The sequence below is a fragment of the Leuciscus leuciscus genome (assembly GCF_965113295.1).
Source record: "Leuciscus leuciscus genome assembly, chromosome: 20".
Classification (NCBI taxonomy): domain Eukaryota; kingdom Metazoa; phylum Chordata; class Actinopteri; order Cypriniformes; family Leuciscidae; genus Leuciscus; species Leuciscus leuciscus.
The window spans coordinates 2,682,153-2,705,174 of NC_138744.1; the positions used below are offsets into that span (position 1 = coordinate 2,682,153).

Genomic DNA, 23,022 nt, shown 5'->3' on the forward strand with positions numbered 1-23,022 from the left:
AGAGTGAAATGTGCTTAATTGTCACGAAAATAAATGTCACAAAGTAAAAAATAAGGGTCCTAAAACTGGACAGTTACTTTATGAAATATATAGCGTAATCTATTATATTTTTCTTTCGATTTTAGGCAAGACCTGGACAAGTTTTCATGAGATAAGAAAAAACAATCACTGATTTGGGCCATTTTTTTACTTTTTAGTGCCCCGTTTAATTCCTCAGTATAAGAAATCAGTCATCTGTAACTTATAGACATCAGTATTGGCCGACCTCTAAATCTAATTACATCTATCAGCTAAAACCCTTTAAATAAGTGATCCAAAAGGGCATTGTGGCTGTCTACTTTGGAAGATTTTCTCCTCCTTTTTCTTTTTGTGGTCTGTATCTAGGAGAAAGATGAGTATTGATTACCTCTTTATCTCTCTCTCCTCTGCTGTTCATCTGGGGCTATACTTCTGCTGATAAACCCCATTCCCAAACCTGCAGCTACAACAACTGAACACTTTTCTGAGAGGAAAAAACTAAAAACTTTAATTTGCTGCAGTATGGAAAGAAATGTCTATGTGGTCTATGTTCAGGAAGGCAGACACCTGCATGTTGTACTTGCAGCGCTGGAGAGCATGATGAGATTGAGTTAACACACAGGGAAACTGTACAAGAGCCTGTACTCTTGATTCTCACATGAACAAACAGGGTTCATGACCTACTAAATCAAAGCACGTTCACATTGCAGTAAACCTGATACAGAATAGACAACCCAAGGAGTTCTACAACAAAATTCAGAAAACCGAGCGCAGATAGAAAGGCACATGTCCTTCTAACGTTTTAAATAAAACAAAGAATTTTGGGAGTAGGTTTTACAAGAAAATACTATTTCAGCCTTTCTACTTCAAAAGTTCACGGTTAGCCTAATTCAATGCGTTACCTGCCATTTCTTTGTAATTATTTGTGAAATTTACTAGCAATTTCTGAGTGAAAATTGTTTCTACACCAAATTTTTTCAGGATTTTCCAAAGTTTTAAATACAACAAAGTTACGCTTTACAAGAAAATACCATTTCAGTCTTTCTACTTAAATCTCACATTTAATTAGAAGTGTGTGATAATATCGTATTTTACCAATTTGCAAGCTGACACTGTGCAAACAATTCGAATGCCCCAAAAATATCCCTTTATGAGTTAAAAAAAATAGATATTAATAACATATAGGCAAGTAATATCACAAGCAAGAGTGACTACGTTTACATGTGCACCAATAATGTGATTATTTCTAATAATCAGAGTAAGGTCTTAATCGCAGTAAGATGTTTAGATGACACGAGCAGAACTCTTCACCCAAGTTTACATGCAATTTTCATTATTCTGATTATTCGCTAATAAGTATGGTTATACCACACTCAGATAGGCATATACAGTATGCATGTTCCCGGCCATTGTTTTTATCTACTCGCATCAAATTCAAAATACATTTTTATGGACGTACTGGATATTATTCGGCACCGTGATGAACATCGCAATGCCGGGTTTGTCGTTGTTTACATGTCTGTTTATTGCAATTAAAATCAGCGTCCACCACATAGTCTAATGCAAATATGGTTATTGTGATTATGAGCTTAAATCACATTAGTTTGATCGAAGCATTGCGTTTACATAAGGTAAAGTTTAATCGCAATATTGCCAAAATCCCATTGAAATCGCATTATGAGGGTGCATGTAAACAGTGCGGTTTTCCCGAATATCAGCGCATCGGAGCAATCACGAATGTGATATTGATTTTATACAATAGTTCAACAAACGAAGTTAATATTGAGTGAGTTACATTTTGGACACAATATTGTCTGTTTCGCCAATGAAAATAGTTCGAAACGAAGCCAGAGCAGAATTGTGGTGCATCTCAGAGCAACTTTTTTCGTACTTAAATGAATCGGTTTTTAAATTAATCACTTGAATCAACGATTCATTAACCCGTTCATAAAGACAATCATATCGCCTACTTATACTTATTGAAAAAATAAAATAAAATTGAGATTTTATTTTTTGTCAATATCGCACACCCCTACATTTTATTCAATGTGTTACATGCCATTTCTTCATAAATATTTGGGAAATTTATTAGCAGTTTCTGAGTGAAAATGGTCAATTCTACAAATGTTTTACAACGTATATAAAAAAAATGTGATTATAGAAGACTAAATGTCAAATTCGAGATTAAATGAGAAACTATTGGTCACACAAGGACAAATGTGTGGCGAACTCATAAATTGTCATAATTTTTAGTGTTTTTACTTTATTAGTAAAGTTATAAGTTATTAGTTTTGTGCAACTGTTACTAAAGTGTGTTCTTGTTTCTCCAAAGAACAGGAAGCAAACATCCCTGTATAGTATATATTTACTGTATTATAGTACAATTATGTTTAATTACCTTTGACTAATAGGAATTACTAAAAGCAATGATAGATCGTCCTTAATTATGAAAAAAATTGTCACAGGGCAAAATATAAAGAGGGTCCTAAAATGGACAGTTCCTTTATGAAATTATATTTCTCTTTTGATTTTGGGTATATGACCTAGACAAGTTTTCATTATATGAAATGAGAGATTAAATAAGAGCAAACTATTGGTCACATGAGAACAAATGAGTGGCGACCTCATATACATCATGATCATGCCGTTATTAGTGCCACTGTGATTGAAGCGTGTTGTTATTTCCCCCGAGATCAGGAAGCAAACATCCCGTATTTGATCCGAGCTCACGTCTCGCCGCAGACGTTCGAGTTAAAGGTCGCAGGTCGCTAGCAGCGTGGTTGGCATGGTGACGCTATCCCCTACAGCTTAACATAAGATCGGCAAATTATTCACCCTCTCAGGGGCCGGTTCACCCCGTCTCACCTCGGGACTGAGCACCGCATCTGTATCATTAGGATGATCGAGGACATTATGGCACCCTTCCTTACTGTGAAATCTATAGATCCTATAAAGTAAGTAAAATGCATGTCGCAGCTGGACAACCCTTGATGGATCACTAAGCAGGAGATTAGACTATCCGGTTACCGAGATACAAGATGATCACTAGCATATATGGTTAGAGAGTCGTGCAAACAAGATGTAACTATAGATAAACAAAAACAGGAATAACCTCATAACAGACACGAACTAAACCTGCAGGCTCTTTCTGCATTTCCTGTGCTGATTTTGTGGTAAAGTCTGCTGAGAAGATCTAAACATGATAAAGTGGTAAACAGAGCTGACAGCCGCTCAATAGGAAGTTAACCCTATAAAAGCTACTGTATCATATTTAAGGGTGTAACGATACCCTCATGTCACGATTCGATACATATCACAACACTGAACTCACGATACGATATTATCGCGATACTCCAAGACATATGGTATAAAAAAAAAATACACTGTTGATTAAAATACTAAATTTGATTTTACATTGTGGGTGTAAATGAACAAGCTTGGACCCAATGCACAGGACAATAGAGACACCAGAATAACAATATTCATGATTCTGAAGCTGAAAATACAACATTTTTTAGACGAATATGCTTGAACTCGGTCACAGACTAGATGTATTTAAAATAGTGTTGGCCACTTTTTACTGAAAACAAGACATTTGGCATGATCAGGACCCACAAATATTCCCCCCATTGCATTATTATACATTATATTCAACATTATATATTGTAGTTTAATGTAGTACTGACACTAAAACTCTGTAAATTTGAATTTTTTCACACAGTAATTTTCATTTTGGGTAAATTATACACAATACAGATCACTAGCCACGATACATATTGATGCAATTTTGTATTGCGATATATTGTGACATGATATATTGTTACACCCCTAATCATATTTGATACACAAAATTTTAAGGCCTCTAAAGGATCAACATGATCAAAATTCTGAATTTGAAAAACCTGATGTACACAATCGATTACATGCCTACTGTTGTCTGATTGATAGCAGTTTTACTAAAAATCATGTTCAAATGACAGCATCAAATATAATCCATCAGATTTTTGATTAGTTTATTTGTTCATCTCTCAATAATCATTGTATTGCATTATATGTTTTGAAACTATATAAACTAAGCATTTAAATATCATCTTACTAAGACATTATTGGGAGACGAATGATATTTATATGCATTATGTAAGTAGTCGCTATACTGTCATAAAGGTCTCATTGATGCATTACAAACTATCAGAATTTAATATTATTTTTTGACCATATTTATATCAGCAACCGAACCAAATTGCATATGTTTGCTCAGGTTGGCTCAGTTTTATTTTCTAAATAAAATGTAGGTGTTTCTTTCACTTCATATTCTAACTATATCATAAAATATGAGCCATACAATCCTGATGTATCAAATATAATGCATAACAAACAAACAAAACTAGTGCAAATTTAAAAAAATAAATTTTGTCTAAAGGTTAATAAACTGTTCCATTAAAAATATATATTTCTGACAATTTTTTTTATTTTATATGTCAGGCTTTACAGGGTTAAACAACCAAGCTACCCTTTTGAAAAAGTAGTTATCTACACCGCAAGTTACTAACAGAAATAACAACACTAAGGCTGCGTTTACACGGGCACAACATTTTTTTTTTTTGTTGAAACGTTCATTCAAATAAATCTTACAAATCTACTTCATTTCACTTCAAAATTCTAGATCTAAACAAATTCAAGTCAGATTTTGCGCTACAAAAATCCATGACAGCTTTTAACTTATCCATGCTGCCAAATAATGATAATATATGCCACCGTGAATTATCATTTTAGTACGACCATTCAAAACCCGAGGGTCAACCATGTCGCAAAGCGATCACCAACAGAATAATGTTGGGTGGGGATTAATGTAAACACAGATATCAGATACCAGTCATATCTAAAGTAAATGTCAACAGGCGGAACAAAAACCCCCGGATATGGTCAAAATATCATATCTGTGCATTATGACTTGCAGTGTAAACACAGCCCAAAGCTTCGGCCCTAAATGTAACCCTCTAAACCAGTGTTTCTCAAACCTTTCGACTCTGAACCGCCTAATTTCCCACAATAATATTCAAAAACCCCATGACTTTTCCAGCTATTCATGATTAAAGCTACAATATGTGTGTGTTTTTTTCGCCGATAGGGCGATATCGCTAACCTCTTACAATGACAAAGGTGTAGGTTGATGACGCATAAGTAGAATTATGGAACTTGTCGTCATGCCGAAGGATCTAATAATGTTTATGGATGAGTGAATACATTGATGTTTTTAACATGACTGTGGTATGAAGCAGGTCGCGATTGCTAATGAGAGACAGATATCAGCGCCACACGCGAGTCCCGCGGATATAAAGGAATAAGGACATTTCATTCTACCGATCTACCCGCAAGTGCTGAATTAATACTCACACAGGTCAGTTTATTTGGCGAATGAAACTTGTGAGGGAACGCAGCACTGTTTCACTTGGTCTACACTATCACACTAAACTGCATTTGAGTGTGTTGAAAGTTATAATGTTATTCTATGTGTTTGTTTATTCCATTGTGTTCTACACAAACGTGTTCACAGACTAAACGCCTTCATAAAGGTGACCGCACTTTTGCTGTTATGGGACCGAGATTATGGAGCGAGCTGCCTTTGTCTATTAGATCTGCTAAATCCATATCAGTATTCAGGAACTTGCTCAAAGCGCATTTATCATTGACCGCTTATAACAGGTAATCTCCATGTGGTGTCTGTGGTGTGAGATCTGTTACTATGTATGTTTTATATTTTATTCTTTTTTTTATTTTAATGTAAAGCACTGTGGGCAACCTCGGTTGCATTTAGCAGTGCGAAAGAAAGAAAGAGCGAAAGAAAGAAAGAAAGAAAGAAAGAGCGAAAGAAAGAAAGAGCGAAAGAAAGAGCGAAAGAAAGAAAGAAAGAGCGAAAGAAAGAAAGAAAGAGCGAAAGAAAGAAAGAAAGAGCGAAAGAAAGAAAGAAAGAAAGAAAGAGCGAAAGAAAGAAAGAGTGAAAGAGCGAAAGAAAGAAAGAGTGAAAGAGCGAAAGAAAGAAAGAGTGAAAGAGCGAAAGAAAGAAAGAGTGAAAGAAAGAAAGAAAGAAAGAAAGAGCGAAAGAAAGAGCGAAAGAAAGAAAGAAAGAGCGAAAGAAAGAGCGAAAGAGCGAAAGAAAGAAAGAAAGAAAGAAAGAGCGAAAGAAAGAGCGAAAGAAAGAAAGAGCGAAAGAAAGAAAGAAAGAAAGAAAGAGCGAAAGAAAGAGCGAAAGAAAGAGCGAAAGAAAGAAAGAAAGAAAGAAAGAGCGAAAGAAAGAAAGAAAGAGCGAAAGAAAGAAAGAAAGAAAGAGCGAAAGAAAGAAAGAGTGAAAGAGTGAAAGAAAGAAAGAGTGAAAGAAAGAAAGAAAGAGCGAAAGAAAGAAAGAAAGAGCGAAAGAAAGAAAGAAAGAGCGAAAGAAAGAAAGAAAGAGTGAAAGAGCGAAAGAAAGAAAGAGTGAAAGAGTGAAAGAAAGAAAGAGTGAAAGAGCGAAAGAAAGAAAGAGTGAAAGAGCGAAAGAAAGAAAGAGTGAAAGAAAGAAAGAAAGAAAGAAAGAGCGAAAGAAAGAGCGAAAGAAAGAAAGAAAGAGCGAAAGAAAGAGCGAAAGAGCGAAAGAAAGAAAGAAAGAAAGGAGCGAAAGAAAGAAAGAGCGAAAGAAAGAGCGAAAGAAAGAAAGAAAGAAAGAAAGAGCGAAAGAAAGAGCGAAAGAAAGAGCGAAAGAAAGAAAGAGCGAAAGAAAGAAAGAGCGAAAGAAAGAAAGAAAGAAAGAAAGAAAGAAAGAAAGAAAGAGCGAAAGAAAGAAAGAAAGAAAGAAAGAGTGAAAGAGCGAAAGAAAGAAAGAGTGAAAGAGCGAAAGAAAGAAAGAGTGAAAGAAAGAAAGAAAGAAAGAAAGAAAGAAAGAGCGAAAGAAAGAGCGAAAGAAAGAAAGAAAGAGCGAAAGAAAGATCGAAAGAGCGAAAGAAAGAAAGAAAGAGCGAAAGAAAGAAAGAGCGAAAGAAAGAAAGAAAGAAAGAAAGAAAGAAAGAGCGAAAGAAAGAGCGAAAGAAAGAAAGAGCGAAAGAAAGAAAGAGCGAAAGAAAGAAAGAAAGAAAGAAAGGAGCGAAAGAAAGAAAGAAAGAAAGAAAGAAAGAGTGAAAGAGCGAAAGAAAGAAAGAGTGAAAGAGTGAAAGAAAGAAAGAGTGAAAGAGCGAAAGAAAGAAAGAGTGAAAGAGCGAAAGAAAGAAAGAGTGAAAGAAAGAAAGAAAGAAAGAAAGAGCGAAAGAAAGAGCGAAAGAAAGAGCGAAAGAAAGAGCGAAAGAAAGAGCGAAAGAGCGAAAGAAAGAGCGAAAGAAAGAGCGAAAGAGCGAAAGAAAGAAAGAAAGAAAGAAAGAAAGAAAGAAAGAAAGAAAGAGCGAAAGAAAGAAAGAGCGAAAGAAAGAAAGAAAGAAAGAAAGAAAGAAAGAGCGAAAGAAAGAGCGAAAGAAAGAAAGAGCGAAAGAAAGAAAGAGCGAAAGAAAGAAAGAAAGAAAGAAAGAGCGAAAGAAAGAAAGAAAGAAAGAAAGAGCGAAAGAAAGAAAGAAAGAAAGAAAGAAAGAAAGAAAGAAAGAAAGAAAGAAAGAAAGAAAGAAAGAAAGAAAGAGCGAAAGAAAGAGCGAAAGAAAGAAAGAAAGAAAGAAAGAAAGGAGCGAAAGAAAGAAAGAGCGAAAGAAAGAGCGAAAGAAAGAAAGAAAGAAAGAAAGAGCGAAAGAAAGAGCGAAAGAAAGAGCGAAAGAAAGAAAGAGCGAAAGAAAGAAAGAGCGAAAGAAAGAAAGAAAGAAAGAAAGAAAGAAAGAAAGAAAGAAAGAAAGAGCGAAAGAAAGAAAGAAAGAAAGAAAGAGTGAAAGAGCGAAAGAAAGAAAGAGTGAAAGAGCGAAAGAAAGAAAGAGTGAAAGAAAGAAAGAAAGAAAGAAAGAAAGAAAGAGCGAAAGAAAGAGCGAAAGAAAGAAAGAAAGAGCGAAAGAAAGATCGAAAGAGCGAAAGAAAGAAAGAAAGAGCGAAAGAAAGAAAGAGCGAAAGAAAGAAAGAAAGAAAGAAAGAAAGAAAGAGCGAAAGAAAGAGCGAAAGAAAGAAAGAGCGAAAGAAAGAAAGAGCGAAAGAAAGAAAGAAAGAAAGAAAGGAGCGAAAGAAAGAAAGAAAGAAAGAAAGAAAGAGTGAAAGAGCGAAAGAAAGAAAGAGTGAAAGAGTGAAAGAAAGAAAGAGTGAAAGAGCGAAAGAAAGAAAGAGTGAAAGAGCGAAAGAAAGAAAGAGTGAAAGAAAGAAAGAAAGAAAGAAAGAAAGAAAGAAAGAAAGAGCGAAAGAAAGAGCGAAAGAAAGAGCGAAAGAAAGAGCGAAAGAAAGAAAGAAAGAGCGAAAGAAAGAGCGAAAGAGCGAAAGAAAGAAAGAAAGAAAGAAAGAAAGAAAGAAAGAAAGAAAGAGCGAAAGAAAGAAAGAGCGAAAGAAAGAAAGAAAGAAAGAAAGAAAGAAAGAAAGAGCGAAAGAAAGAGCGAAAGAAAGAAAGAGCGAAAGAAAGAAAGAAAGAAAGAAAGAGCGAAAGAAAGAAAGAAAGAAAGAAAGAGCGAAAGAAAGAAAGAAAGAAAGAAAGAAAGAAAGAAAGAAAGAAAGAAAGAAAGAAAGAAAGAAAGAAAGAAAGAAAGAAAGAAAGAAAGAAAGAAAGAAAGAAAGAAAGGCTCATCCTCCACGTATCTTGAAATGGCCTGATACGTTTGTCAGTTCTGATTAAGTGGCACAGGAAGTACAACAATACGGGGACATCACACACACACACACACACACACACACACACACACACACCGCATGCATGCGTCACAGAGAGTGGCCCCGTCAGCTGAAGAGCTAATTAAAGTTGAACAGAGCGCTATGCTCATGATAACTCAGAGCGGACAGTTATCGATTCGGCCCAGCTTCTCAGAGCCTTTTTTCCTGCCCTCACAATCTCGCTCGTAAGAAGCTGGCGAGGCTGAGGAACTTCCTGTCACACGGCCAGAGTCTCAGCATGCAGCACAGACACCGCTGGACCCGCTTACGGGCTGAACACGCTCTCCTTCATGCAGGACACGGAGAGACACAGGCTGAGCAGTGCAACAGGACCCGCATGTGTGGCTGCAGTGCATCATGGGAATGCTAAGCTCAAAGTTTCTTGCAGAGTGAGATGAATCGGACATGTTTGCACGTTCAAAAACATTGTATAAATGCAACACAGAGTAAGAGATGCTGAGAGGTGCACGAGCAAAATATAACATTTACTGAAACATTCAAGCATACGATTTTCATTTTCATTAAAGGATTTTGCAACATACATTTAATATTAAATATCCATTTATAATTAGCTTCTGATGCTTTAAAAATAATGGGGAATGTATTTTTAAATCCTACACTACATATTTTTTGGGAGATTTTGGGTATTGCCTGGCATTTTGGGGATATTTAATTTAATTTTATCAATCAATAAATTCCTCTTGAAACAAACTTTGTTGTTTTATTTTAATTTAATACTGTGAAGCTGCTTTGATACAATCTGTATTGTGAAAAGCGCTATACAAATAAACTTGACTTGACTTTCACTTGATGTTTCCTCATCTAATGGCTCTTGATCTCCCGAGTTCAACTAATAAATCTTAATGAACTAACTGTGTTTGCTGAGAGTGTTTAATAAATGTGGCAAGCATCTGGTTCCTGACTAGCGCTTCCTTCCAAACGTCTGAGAGCTGAAGTGAAGATACAGACACTACAGCGGTTTATTCATCGTCTGCCCTATTATGTTCACTGCCAAGTGCTCTACGTGTGGTGCTGTGAGTGTGTTTGGCCCAGATCAGCAGCGGAGGCCATGTGTTGAGACGGGCCCCGGAGGGAGAGCATGCATCTGGTGTTTGGTGCTCTGTGGGCTTCAGCGAGAGGCAAGAGATGGAGAGACAAACTCTCACACACACACACTCACACACACACTCACACACACACACACACACACACACACACACACACACACACACACACACACACACACACACACACACACACACACACACACACCCCTCTAAAGCCTCAAGAACCTGCCATATTCACCAGGTAAATGTTATCCATTTATATTCCATAATCTGACATGTTTCTGAGTAAAATATTGAACAAGAAAAACCTTGGACAGAACTTGATTTTATAAAATAAGAAAGAGAGCAGCTGATTTTTTCTCTACTTTGATGAAAGATTGTAAAGAATTTTATTTTTTATAATAATATGCACAGACTAATTGTTTAATGAGACCAGGACCAAAATAACACGAGCTAAGAAAGTAAACTTTTGACTTCATCATAACTTTAAAGATAGCCTGTAATCATAATTGAGTTTATATTCGCTTCCCTGATAAATGTCCTAGTAAGAGCACAATTCTTAAGTATGAATTGTTTATTTTTATATTGTATGTATGCAAGCATGTATGTATGTGTATGTGTAATATACCTAAACCTTTAACAATTTGTTTTTTATTATAAGAAACAGTGCTTTCCTTTGAAAACACCACAACTATTCATAGCTATTCACTAGGGCTGGGTAAAAAATATAGATTTCTCGATTTTAATCGATTCTCATTTTTACGAACCGATATCGATTCTTAAATCCCAAGAATCGATTAGTCATCCTGTGTTCAGTTGATGAATGAATGGAACATTGTTGCGCATCCCATCCAATACATCGCAATAATCTTTATGCTTTGTTATTATTGATATGAAACAAAGTCTCAGATATCAAATTACGTCCATTTTCTTACGAAATTCAAAAACATAATGACCGTGTTGTCGCTGTGGCGTGAGATCGCTCTGGCTCAGCTCTAGAGAAGCACATGATCTTCTCTTCCGCCTTAATAACACCAGTTACAGCGTGAGATAAACATGAATGAGCTTCTGAAAGTGTGTTAAAAGATAGAGTACAACTTATCGAAGTCCGTATCATGTGACATGGAATCGCCCAATCAGTGTTTCAACAGTGGAAAGACGTCAGTAAACAATGTCATGTAACGTCACATTTACCTCAGAAAAACCATGTGACCATAAACTCGTTAGTCAGCTGGAAAAATTAACTCTAGAGAGGAGCATTTTGCTAAATATATGCACCATATTACATATTCATTATAATTTTTAATGTTCTTTAATTTTTAATGCATGTTTGAATAAATCTGGCAGGTTTTTATGACAGCCACCATTTAAATGTTTATATTTCATATTACTTTATTATTATAAAAATAAATAAATGTGTCATTTGAGTGTTTGTATACAAATCAGTAAATTTTTACCTTCAATATTATAGTAGGCTAATGAAGCCTATAGGCTACAACTGACTCCCATAGTTTACAGCATACCCTAAGTTATGAGATTTGTTTTCCTTGAGAAAATTTGCCATGTATTGTACCTGATATCCAAAATAATCAATATTGAATCGAATCCGAATCGTATTGCAAGCTTGTGAATCGAAATCGAATCGAATTGTGATATTTGTGTCAATACCCAGCCCTACTATTCATCCATTTCAATCATAAATTGATTAATACGTGCTGTGAATGGATTGCAATACTAGTTTATACTGCATAATATTCAGTACACAACCTACCAATATACTAAAACACACCAAATAGAAGAACTGAGGATAAGGATAGGTTTTTAGAGAAAGACATGATCCTCATTCAACCAGGCCCATTGATTTTCATTTTACCGCTGCTTTATTTGCATCCTTCAATGCTGTTGTGTTAATGCACTAAAATTAGCTGCTGTCATCAATGGGAGGAAGAATGAGCCAGGGGGGCATTTATCACTCTCAGCCAAAAACTAAGGGTGAGTAATGGAATAAACCAAAAAGTGGTGTTAAGAAAATGTTTTTTTTAATAAAGACTTGCACTTAAATCATGTTTAATTAATGTATATTTTGTAATAATTTTGTTATTCAGTAAATGCATCTCTCAACTGATGGCGATGACTTTATCAGGCTTGACTATTTCCCCCAATGGTTGCTCTCCGTCACACAAACCTGGCAGCCACGGCACTAACCGCTGGAAATCTCATGTTGTTTTAGATCAGATTTTTCACTATAACATCTCTGGGTTTGGCACATTCCCCAGCCGCACGGAGGACTCTATCTGTCCCGCTGAGTTTATGGAAACTGACGATGCCTAAAATCATGACAAAGGGCTACAAAAACAAGATGACTAAAAGATTCAGACAGAAAAAGGGGATACATTCACGCTCGGGTTGAGGATTATGGCTGAACAGATTCTATATGATATTAACTATGTAAACTTTTTAAAACAATGATGAATGAGTCAGTAGAAAGCTAATGAAGCCCTGTTTACACCCGCTACTAACGTCAGGTCAAGACTCTCATTCAACAGATCAGGGGACAGTTGCATAAACATAGCAACTGTGTCTTAGTGTGATCAACTAGCAGTAAGTTCATCAGTTTTAACATTTTTGGTAACAAATAAGATCAATCTACACTTTTATTTAACTGACTTCAAGTTAAAGTAAACTTGTAAACAAGACTAACTTGTAAAACTAGTCTTATGCAACAGGCAGAACTAGACCCTCAAAGACCCAGACTGGATTGACTTAAATAACAATGAGCAATCCACTCAAAATGCCATGTTTGCTGTGAGACCAAAAAAAAATATATATATATTGATTGTGGAGCAAAATAGTATAGATGTTTTACTTGCGCTTTATCAATATTAAGTGACACTGTGCAGCGAGTCACTGTGCAGCAAAATAAAAGACCAATTTCAATGAAATCTGATCATAAATCAAATCAAATTCCATCAAATCATTCTGCTGGTGATATAAAATTAAGCAATATGGGTTTTAATTGTATTTGCAAATTATTTTATTTGCTCATTAAGTTTTCTAAAGAGCATGTCATTAAACTAGTTTCTTGACCTTTCCTTGTCAAATAATAATAATAATAATAATAATAATACAAATAATAAAATATAACTTGAGTGCTTTTAAAGGAAATGCACAAATACACATTTTAATAATAATAATAATAATCACTTTTAAGTCCTTTTAGAGAAAATATTAATTGCACAAATATTATCATCATTATTATCACTGAAATGTATAATTATGCATTTCCTCTAAACGTATCTAAAAGAGTGATATATTATTACTATTATTATTATGGAATTTTTTTTATATAACCTTTAGAGCAAATGCAAAAATAGATTTTTTATAATAATAATAATAATAATAATATCACTCTTTAGAGGATTTAAGGATTTGCACAAATATAAATTTTGAATATTATCAAAAAGCTGTGAAATAATTAGGTATTATTTGAGCTAAATTGCCCATAACTACACCACTTAGTACCAGGTGTTAACAGTCGGATAGACGGGAGTTGGCCTAATGTCTGTGTGTTAGTGCGAGGAGACGCGTAACCTTAATAAACAAACATTAAATATATTAAAGCTGCAAGACACATCATAAAACACAAACTCAGCATGAATAAAGCTCCTCATCACAGCATGTCACTGCATGTTTCTGTGCAAGAAACGAACTGCAACCGCTGGAAAATTAGACGTTTGAACATGACTGCACAACACTGCAACAAATCACCAATCCCTATTGTGAAGCCAAATCGTTCCGTTTATGCCGGATAGATTGTGGACTATAAAACAGTGAGAGGTGGCTGCCAGGTCTTAACATGAGAAGCAACAGCCAGAGATAATTACAGCATTACGCTCTCCTCTGGAACCTGAAATACATCCAAACACAATGCCTTTCTTTCTTTACAGGAGAGACTCAAAACATATTTTCCACTGTATAAGCATTTCACTTGAACACAAACATTCTCACCGTTGTACGTCACTCTAGGTTTTGTCAAGCACATGACCAGATGAAGGTCCATTTCATCTGAAGAGATAAACTTGGAGCAGACGGGGCACTTGAAACCTGTGGAGGAAAAAAAAGAAAAGAAAAATATGAGTTTAGGACTGCAACAAAAAATCAATAATGGACTGTTCACACACAGAATGTGTTTTTGCATTTAAAACTGAGACACGGCGTGCAAAAAAAAAAAAAAGCAAGGCGAGTTTATACCAGTTCAACTTGACAGTCTTCTAAACACATGGTGCTTATGTGCAAGATACTGTAAAAGATGTGAGACATCCATGTAGTGCATGTTTACATAGAAAACCAATGGAAAAACAGCACAATGGAATTCAAAAGCACATCCTATGTGAACAGAACCAAACAATCTCAGTTTTGAGCTGGGTTGTAGTGCCAAAGACCTTTGAGTTTCTTTGTTTATCTGACGATAGTTTTCTCAGATGAAATGGTGTGAGATGGCAGACGCTGAAAACACCATGAAAACGGATATTCACAGACACTAGTCCATAAGGCCGTGTGTCCACAAAAGCGTTTTTTCACGCGGCTGGTGTATTTTTTCAATTGTTTTCAATGGGAACGCGAACGCCGCGTTTTTAAAACGGCATTAGCGTAACGAGGCGCTGACGAATTTTCAACTTTGGGTAAAACGCAGCGCACATCACTGTCACTTTTTACTTGACAACCGTCAAGTAAAAAGCCGTCAACCGATTGACAATCGCTTTTTACCCAACCGTCCAATCACAGTGGAGGAGAGGCGGGACTAACACCACACCGACCAACCGCCACATTCTGCTTGTACAACGTCAACAGACGACGACAAGAAGCATAATAACGGAACAAAAGTATTTAAAACAAGAGCCAGAGAAAATACGTTACATTGTATCGACATTTTAATATAGAATCAACACAGAAACAAAATATGTGTGAAATGAGATACTAGTAACACTTTCGCGGATATTCCGTATCATAACAAGCAAAGCGTCTCAACTGAAAACAATGCTACGCTGCCAAAACGCTCTCAAGCTCCCATAGCTAGGTGTTTTCAGCAGAGCGCCTAGCGTTTTCAGCTGGCTAAAACACTTTGGTGGACACACGGCCTAAAGCAGTACGCTTAAGTCTACAGCACTATTCTTTTGATCAAATTCCATGAGATTCTGTGTTCTGTAAATTTCATTTTTATGACTGGATTCCACACCGAGATGATGATGATGATGATCTTGAAAGGTTTAAAGGGCTCTAAAAGACAAGGCCGAGCACGAGACAGAAAACGAGACACACAATAAAGAGGGTTTGTCTTGCGTGGAGTGAGTCGGGTCGTCTCAGTGTGGGCAGCTGAAACACACAGGCTAAATACAGCTGAACTATGACAATATGAGACATTCTCTGAGTCTGGATGAACACGCTCAATGATATGATTCACTGGCAGCTGTGCCGAGAAGTGGTCTGAGGGCGTCTTGTGACACCACTGACCCGTGACGACCTTGTGACAAAATTTTCAGTCACTTGAGTGCGACATGCACTGCGGGTGTCCTGAATAAATGTGCTATTGAAGAAGAGGAGACACAAATGACAGCTTGACATCTTTCAGTCAAGAAAACAGCTATGAGGAGACAAATACACTGAGGCATACATTTCTTTTTACTGAACTGCTAAATGAGGACCTTTCACAATTAAAGACATTATTACTGCGATATTTGTCTGGAAAGCTGATTCGAAACAATGTCCATTGTGAAAAGTTCTGTATAACTAAAATTGAGCTACATGGATAATAATTTAAGTAATTCAGAAAAATGTAGAATATCTGTTGTGTTTTACATGGGACTTCAACTTCATCTAAGTATCTTATACATTAGAGCAGGGATTACACAAACAATGGTCAGCCAGACGCCTTAAGTAAAATATCTACATGAAGTACCCAGTGAGATTTTAAAGTTAATATTTTAATAATTTAATGACATTCATAATTTATATTATTCATAATAACAGTAAAATAATAATAATAATAGGAATACTAATACTACTACTAATAATAATAATAATAATAATTATTATTATTATATTATTATTAATGATTTAAATTCAATGTCAAATAAAAAAATTGGGCTGCACAATTTAAATAAATCTGAAATCTTTTTATAATAATAATAATAATAATTATTATTATTATTATTATTATCACTATACTTGATTCATATAATAATAATAATAATAATAATAATAATAAAGTATAGTGATAATAATAATAATAATAATAAAGTATAGTGATAATAATAATAATAATTATTATTATTATTATTATTATAATAAAAAGATTTCAGATTTATTTAAATTGTGCAGCCCAATTTTTTTATTTTACATTGAATTTAAATTATTATTATATTATTAATCATTTAAATTCAATGTAAAATAAAAAAATTGGGCTGCACAATTTAAATAAATCTGAAATCTTTTTATAATTAGAATAATAATAATAATAATTATTATTATTATTATTATTATTATCACTATACTTTATTATTATTATTATTATTATTATTATTACTACTACTATTATTTTATTTTGATTAATTGTGCAGCCTCATTTTTATTTTACTAAATTTAATTTATTTAAAAATATATATATTTTAAAAATCAACTCACAAACCCACATTTGGAAAACCCTGTATTAGTGGGTCACAATCCTAAAATGGGTCATGGACAGCATGTGAAAACAATGTGTAATTCAAATACTACAATGCAACTAGCCATATAATCATACAGTTATTATAGGTTATGCAACATGCAAAAGTGTGATCAAGATATCAACTACTCAAACAGACGTGCATTTGACTGACCTCCTCCACGTTAAAGATGACATCTGAGACAGGTTCAGGCAAGCTCACACTACACAACGTTTGGCTAGATTTTGCATTGGCAGACTTGGAATATTTTCAAACCACTTTGATATTATCGCCACGTAATCTTTTAGCGTGTGCAACGACGAGGTGGAAGTAATCCAGCCAATCACAGTGCAGATGGTATAAATGGAAAAACCTCAAACACCTGCGTGAAGTTTTCCTGCAGTTGGTCGGGACTGCCTCTTGACCAAATGTCTTGTAGTTTGAGCACCTTGTCAGCGTTGTGTTGTATAGTATGCGTTCTGCTATGACAAGACCCCATGTTGTGTAGTGTGAACACCACAGACATTCAGAAGTCTTACAGTCCTGTAGTGTGAGCTTGCCCTTATGTGCACAGGCCACCAGAGATCACCTGAATGATTATATCACTATTTTGGTTTAGCATATCATTAAGAATAGTTACTCACGGTTAGGGCTGGGTAAAAATAAAAATAAATTAAAAAAATCGATTTCTCGATTTTAATCGATTCTCATTTTTACGAAACGATATCGATTCTTAAATCCCAAGAATCGATTAGTCATCCTGTTTTCAGTTGATGAATGAATGGAACATTGTTGTGCGCATCCCATCCAATAAATCGCAATAATCTTTGTGCTTTGTTATTATTGTTATGAAACAAAGTCTCTAGATTTCAAATTACGTCCATTTTCTTACGAAATTCAAAAACATAATGACCGTGTTGTCGCTGTGGCGTGAGATCGCTCTGGCTCAGCTCCAGAGAAGCACATGATCTTCTCTTCCGCCTTAATAACACCAGTTACAGCGCGAGATAAACATGAATGAGCTTCTGAAAGTGTGTTAAAAGTACAACTTATCGAAGTCCGTATCATGTGACATGGAATCACCCAATCAGTGTTTCAACCGTGGAAAGACGTCAGTAAACAATGTCATGTAACGTCACATTTACCTCAGAAAAACCATGTGACCATAAACTCGTTAGTCAGCTGGAAATATTAACTCTAGAGAGGAGCATTTTGCTAAATATATGCACCATATTACATATTCATTATAATTTTTTATGTTCTTCAATATTTAATGCATGTTTGAATAAATCTGGAAAGTTTATGACAGCCACCATTTAAATTTTTATATCATTTCATATAACTTTATTATTATAAAAATAAATAAAAGTGTATTTTAAGTGTTTGTATACAAATCAGTAAATTTTTACCTTCAATATTATAGTAGGCTAATGAAGCCTATAGGCTACCACTGACTCCCATAGTTTACAATAATAGTTAAGAGATGTTTTCCTTGAGAAAATTTGCAATGTATTGTACCTGATATCCAAAATAATCAATATTGAATCGAATCGTAATAGAAATCAAACCGAATTGTGAAATTTGTGTTAATACCCAGCCCTACTCAAGGTGTTGGTGCTCCTTTAAAAATAATAATAGCAGCTTATTAAGGGAATCGGAATCAATCAGAATCATATATACATGCCTTACACTAAACTTCTGTCCCTAAAGAACATTAACAAGGCCTGAAAACGAGCACTAGTTGAGGATTAGACTGAACTGGCTAAATGGAGATCATAAGTGCACTTTAGGCTATCTCTGATTTCTCAGAATAATACCAGGCTGTCGAGTCGAATGAGTCAACGATGATTACCTGCGCCAGGTACACAAAACCTGCTTTAAACAGCGGACAAAAGCAAAGCTGAAAGCCGACTCCAGCCCGCCCGCTCTCATTACAGCTGTACCAGTGTTTAATGACCTCAACTGAGGCGCGTTGTACAACGGTCACTAAGTGCTGAGCATTATTTACTGTAAACTATTATTGCTGGAGGACTCCTGAGGGACAGCCATCCTGCCACGAAACACGGCAGAGTAATAGAGTAGCAGTTACCCCTGCTGAATCGCCCATCAAACCTATTGGCTTCATCCCATGGCTGAGAGAACAATAACCATAAAGAAAAAACCCCACCGGAAGAACACAAGAGCTTTCACATCCAAAGCTGTCGCTCCAGTGCAGAGTACAATCAAACTTCTCATGTTTATCTCATGTTTAAGAACAATTTGTACTGCAACAATTTCAATTGCAACAAAATGAGTTGAATTTCACACTCTTCTGTGGATATTGCATGATTTTTTGTGTGTGTTTTTGTTGTTGCCAAGCTACAGTACATCTCTTTTGCTGATTTAATTAAAGGGCAAATTAATAAAAAAAATAATAAAAAAAGGCACACGATCTAAACACGCTAATCATGATATCAAGAATATTAAATGATACCAATTTGAATTTAACAGAAGATTTTTTTATTAAATTGTGGAAACTGACAATTACATATTGGCTGAAAAAAATGACTTCCAAATTGTTATCCCCATGCAAAAAGATGCATTGTAATCATTGCTTAAAGTCTTCAAATAAAATTAAAAATGTATATACACCAAACATATTTAATTGTGCTCAGTCAATCTATCAAGTCGAAGTGAAAAATCAGTGTTCGCTGAACAAGTCCTACGTAAAAACAATAAAAAAAACTGAATGCACATGCAAAAAATGTGCCTGAGGAAACTCGTTGGTTTGGAGAATTCAAATGTGGATGCGCTGGAGAGCGAGTGAAGACCGAAACCAACATTCCCAAGAGAACACAAATATTCATCGTCTCAAGTTCCAAGACGTAATGGTGAATATTGAGCACTGAAATTATTCTCCAAAGTTTTGCTTTAGGACCTGATATAAAGTTTAAAAGGCGTTTTGTAGAATCGTGAGTTCATGCATTCATTGGTTTCATGATCGTGTGTTTCTGGTTATAATTATCTGATGGTAGGCAATAGTTCCTATTTTCCTCAAGTCATACATGTCTAAAATACTGTTTGATTGACTTCTGAGATGTAATTTGTGTGATATGTGCGCCTTGTCATTAATGTTTTGTTTTTATTTGCAGGTTTTTGGCCTATGCACTGCAGTTTTTGAAAGTTTTCTTCACCACATCAAGACATGCCGTTATGCAGAAGACTTTTTGAATGCATTCAGTGTTTTTCCTTATTATTTTCACCAAATATCCTGTGTTGGAAGTGATTGTTAATACAGTGAAAAACAAAACTAAAACAGACATTAGGGCATGGAACGCACATTTCAAAGTAGAATAACTGGCTGTAACATTGTTTTTTTCGGAGAAACAAGTATATAAACTTAGCACGTTTCCTAAATCTCTGCAAACATATGGTTTTTGTGCTTTAGTACCGTCAAGAAAAATAATAACTACAAACAGCACCTTTAAGCTTTGTACTTTCTTACATTCAATATAAAACAAAGTTTAAACTGTGTGTCTGTGTGTGTCTGTGTGTGTCTGTGTTTGTGTGTGTCTGTGTGTGTCTGTGTGTGTCTGTGTGTGTCTGTGTGTGTCTGTGTGTGTCTGTGTGTGTCTGTGTGTGTCTGTGTGTGTCTGTGTGTGTCTGTGTGTGTCTGTGTGTGTCTGTGTGTGTCTGTGTGTGTCTGTGTGTGTCTGTGTGTGTCTGTGTGTGTGTGTGTCTGTGTGTGTGTCTGTCTGTGTGTGTGTCTGTGTGTGTGTCTGTGTGTGTGTCTGTGTGTGTGTCTGTGTGTGTGTCTGTGTGTGTCTGTGTGTGTCTGTGTGTGTCTGTGTGTGTCTGTGTGTGTGTCTGTGTGTGTCTGTGTGTGTCTGTGTGTGTCTGTGTGTGTCTGTGTGTGTCTGTGTGTGTCTGTGTGTGTCTGTGTCTGTGTCTGTGTCTGTGTGTGTGTTGCACCGCTCGTCTTACAACAAACATCTCTTCTGCCCAGATCCCCAGACATATGTAGGCCATATCAGACTGAAGGCCATCTATCAGTGTAAAAGCATTATGATTTCTTCTGAATGAAACATAAGAGGCTTAACCGAGACCTGATGGCTGTAGGTCCTACTGGAGCGTTAGGCACAATCACAATCACACAGTCACCGCCCCCTTGACCAGATCACCACCCGTTACCATGCATTCAGAAGGTTAAAACCAAACCGTGACAGAAAAACACAGAGAAAATAGACCAAATATGGTGGTAGACTGACATGTTGGCTAGGAATACTACTGACTACTATACTGACTTATGAAAATAAATTCTGGAACACAACTATAGACAAAACTGGTATACGGTTTATAAAGTTAAGAAATAAAGAGAAGTAGAGATCTGTTATAGTAAATTGCTCCAATGTAATCTGTTGAACAGATGGGTGGAAAATAGGCATTCCTTTTAAAAAGTGCACTCAAAAAAGTGGGGGTTATTTAAAAAAAACGAGTCGTTAAAAAAAAAAAACTATAAATTACTATTTGTGTAGTGTTCAATGTTGTTATCGATAGAGATACGCGGATGAGGTATTATTTCATCCGCAACCGCATCACAAAACGAATTATCCACACCAACGTTTTTTGACCAAATTTCAAAGCCGCACCCGCCCGCCATCCGCTGATTGTTTTGCGGTCTATGGACGATGCAATGCTCTGCTGATGCGAGCCGCAAGAAAGCCCTTGTCTGTTCTAGAAAGGATGCAGCAAAGATATTTAATGCTAATGTATGAGGCATAGGCCTACGCTGAGTTTCATTCATTTACGATGAGATGCGCTCTAGTTCACAATGCAATGCAAGTGAACGCAGCGCGCCGGCGCCTCCATGTCACGGTTATTATATTGTCTTCTATATTTGCTTTTTATTTATTAAATGCATGCAATTGGTTGATGAAACATTTATTAAAATTAAGATACAATTTGTACAAAACGAAATTCGCTTTAGAGAAAGGCTTTCTACAAAGCAAAACTTAATGAAGTGGTAAAAATCATGTCTGACGATTTACAAAACAAAACTTCATTAAGTGGTAAAAACCATGCCTCCCGATATATTGCGCATCTTATGATCCTATCTTATAGTACAATTGGCTATATACACACACTGTATATGTTTCTTTTATCAAACATGTTTGGGGCCAGTCAAGGGGTAATTAAACTGCACGATCAGTTATCGGTAATGATACGTTGTTTATTATTGCAAATGTTTATTGCTAATGTTTCTTATTGCAAATGTTTTTCATTTGTTTAATAAATCTCATAATGATGGCACATCACTATATCATAGTCATAGCTTTTATTCTCAAAATCTCAAATGATTGGCGGTCGGTCAGGGGGTATTTGGCAAAGAATCAAATACAGTTGGAAATGACGTAGACTATTAATAACACAGACTGTTAACAATTGTTTTTTAATTAGTATTTAAACATTCTCTATGATAAAAAATGTTTGTAAAAAAATACGAATAACACGGTTTTGGCGGTTATAGAGTTCTAATGACGTGTTCAACTATAACCGTCGGTCTCACGGTTATATACTAACCGTCACACCCCTAACTTAACCTGTATCATTTTCAATTTCCACGATACTTATCAATCGTTAAACTAATGTAAGGGGTTTAATTTCGCGATTAAAACCCCCCCCGGATGTGACGATTTCCAACGTATTGGATGAAGAGGGCGTGCGAAGAAGTGCATGGCGTCAGAGCTAGAAGTATCAGCCAGGCAAGAAAATATAAAGTTAATCTAAAGGCAAAGTCTTTCATTTCTGTTAGTATTTCGGAAAGTTTGTTCTGGGATGCTTTTAATATGTTAAATAAAGAAAAAGTCCTTAAAATAGACTAGCATTACATAAAAAGTAAGTGTAATTTTAATGTCAGTTTAAACCAGAGGGGTTTAGGGTTTCAAGTAGGCCTACATGAGTTTATTTAACAAAAGAAATGGCATAATCAGATGTAAAAATAAAAACAATGCTCAAAGTCTTCACTGCATGAATTAATATACTGATTCTTATTAAAAGTTACAAAAGTTATTCAGTCAAGAGCAGTGAGTGATTTCTCCTTGTCTTTTGTTGTTTGATTAACATTAAGCACACAGACGGAGGCAGGTTTATTATCCAATGTATTATTACACGCACATATTTTTTTTTTTGTCTGTTTAATCCACTTTAGACAAAACTGACCGTTTACGTGAAAACTCATAAGTGACATAAGTTTGACATAAGTGTGTCTGTATTAGGCCATATAAGCTATATGGAAGAGAACGGAAATCTGGATTACGCGCCATTCGAGAGGCGGCTTTCTATGCAAGTACTTCGCTTATTGCATTTCATTAACATTAAGCATCAAGTCATGTGTCCAGTCTGTTCTCTGCTGTCTGCATCGACCGAAAACTCAGACTTTTTTGTAATCTATATATATAATACAGGTAATG

At 35.6% G+C, this 23,022-nt stretch overlaps 1 protein-coding gene and 1 long non-coding RNA gene across 2 annotated transcripts in view; one reads left to right on the plus strand and one right to left on the minus strand.

Moving 5' to 3' along the window:
• Positions 1–23,022, minus strand: part of znrf2b (zinc and ring finger 2b) — a 65,409-nt gene that overhangs the window by 13,619 nt on the left and 28,768 nt on the right. The window contains exon 2 of the mRNA XM_082150855.1: positions 13,881–13,976. Coding sequence (XP_082006981.1) covers positions 13,881–13,976 — 96 coding nt within the window. The remainder of the gene's footprint in view (positions 1–13,880; positions 13,977–23,022) is intronic.
• Positions 16,339–23,022, plus strand: part of LOC309484536 — a 312,401-nt gene continuing 305,717 nt past the window's right edge. The window contains exon 1 of the long non-coding RNA XR_014200900.1: positions 16,339–18,058. This is a non-coding gene — a long non-coding RNA (uncharacterized lncRNA). The remainder of the gene's footprint in view (positions 18,059–23,022) is intronic.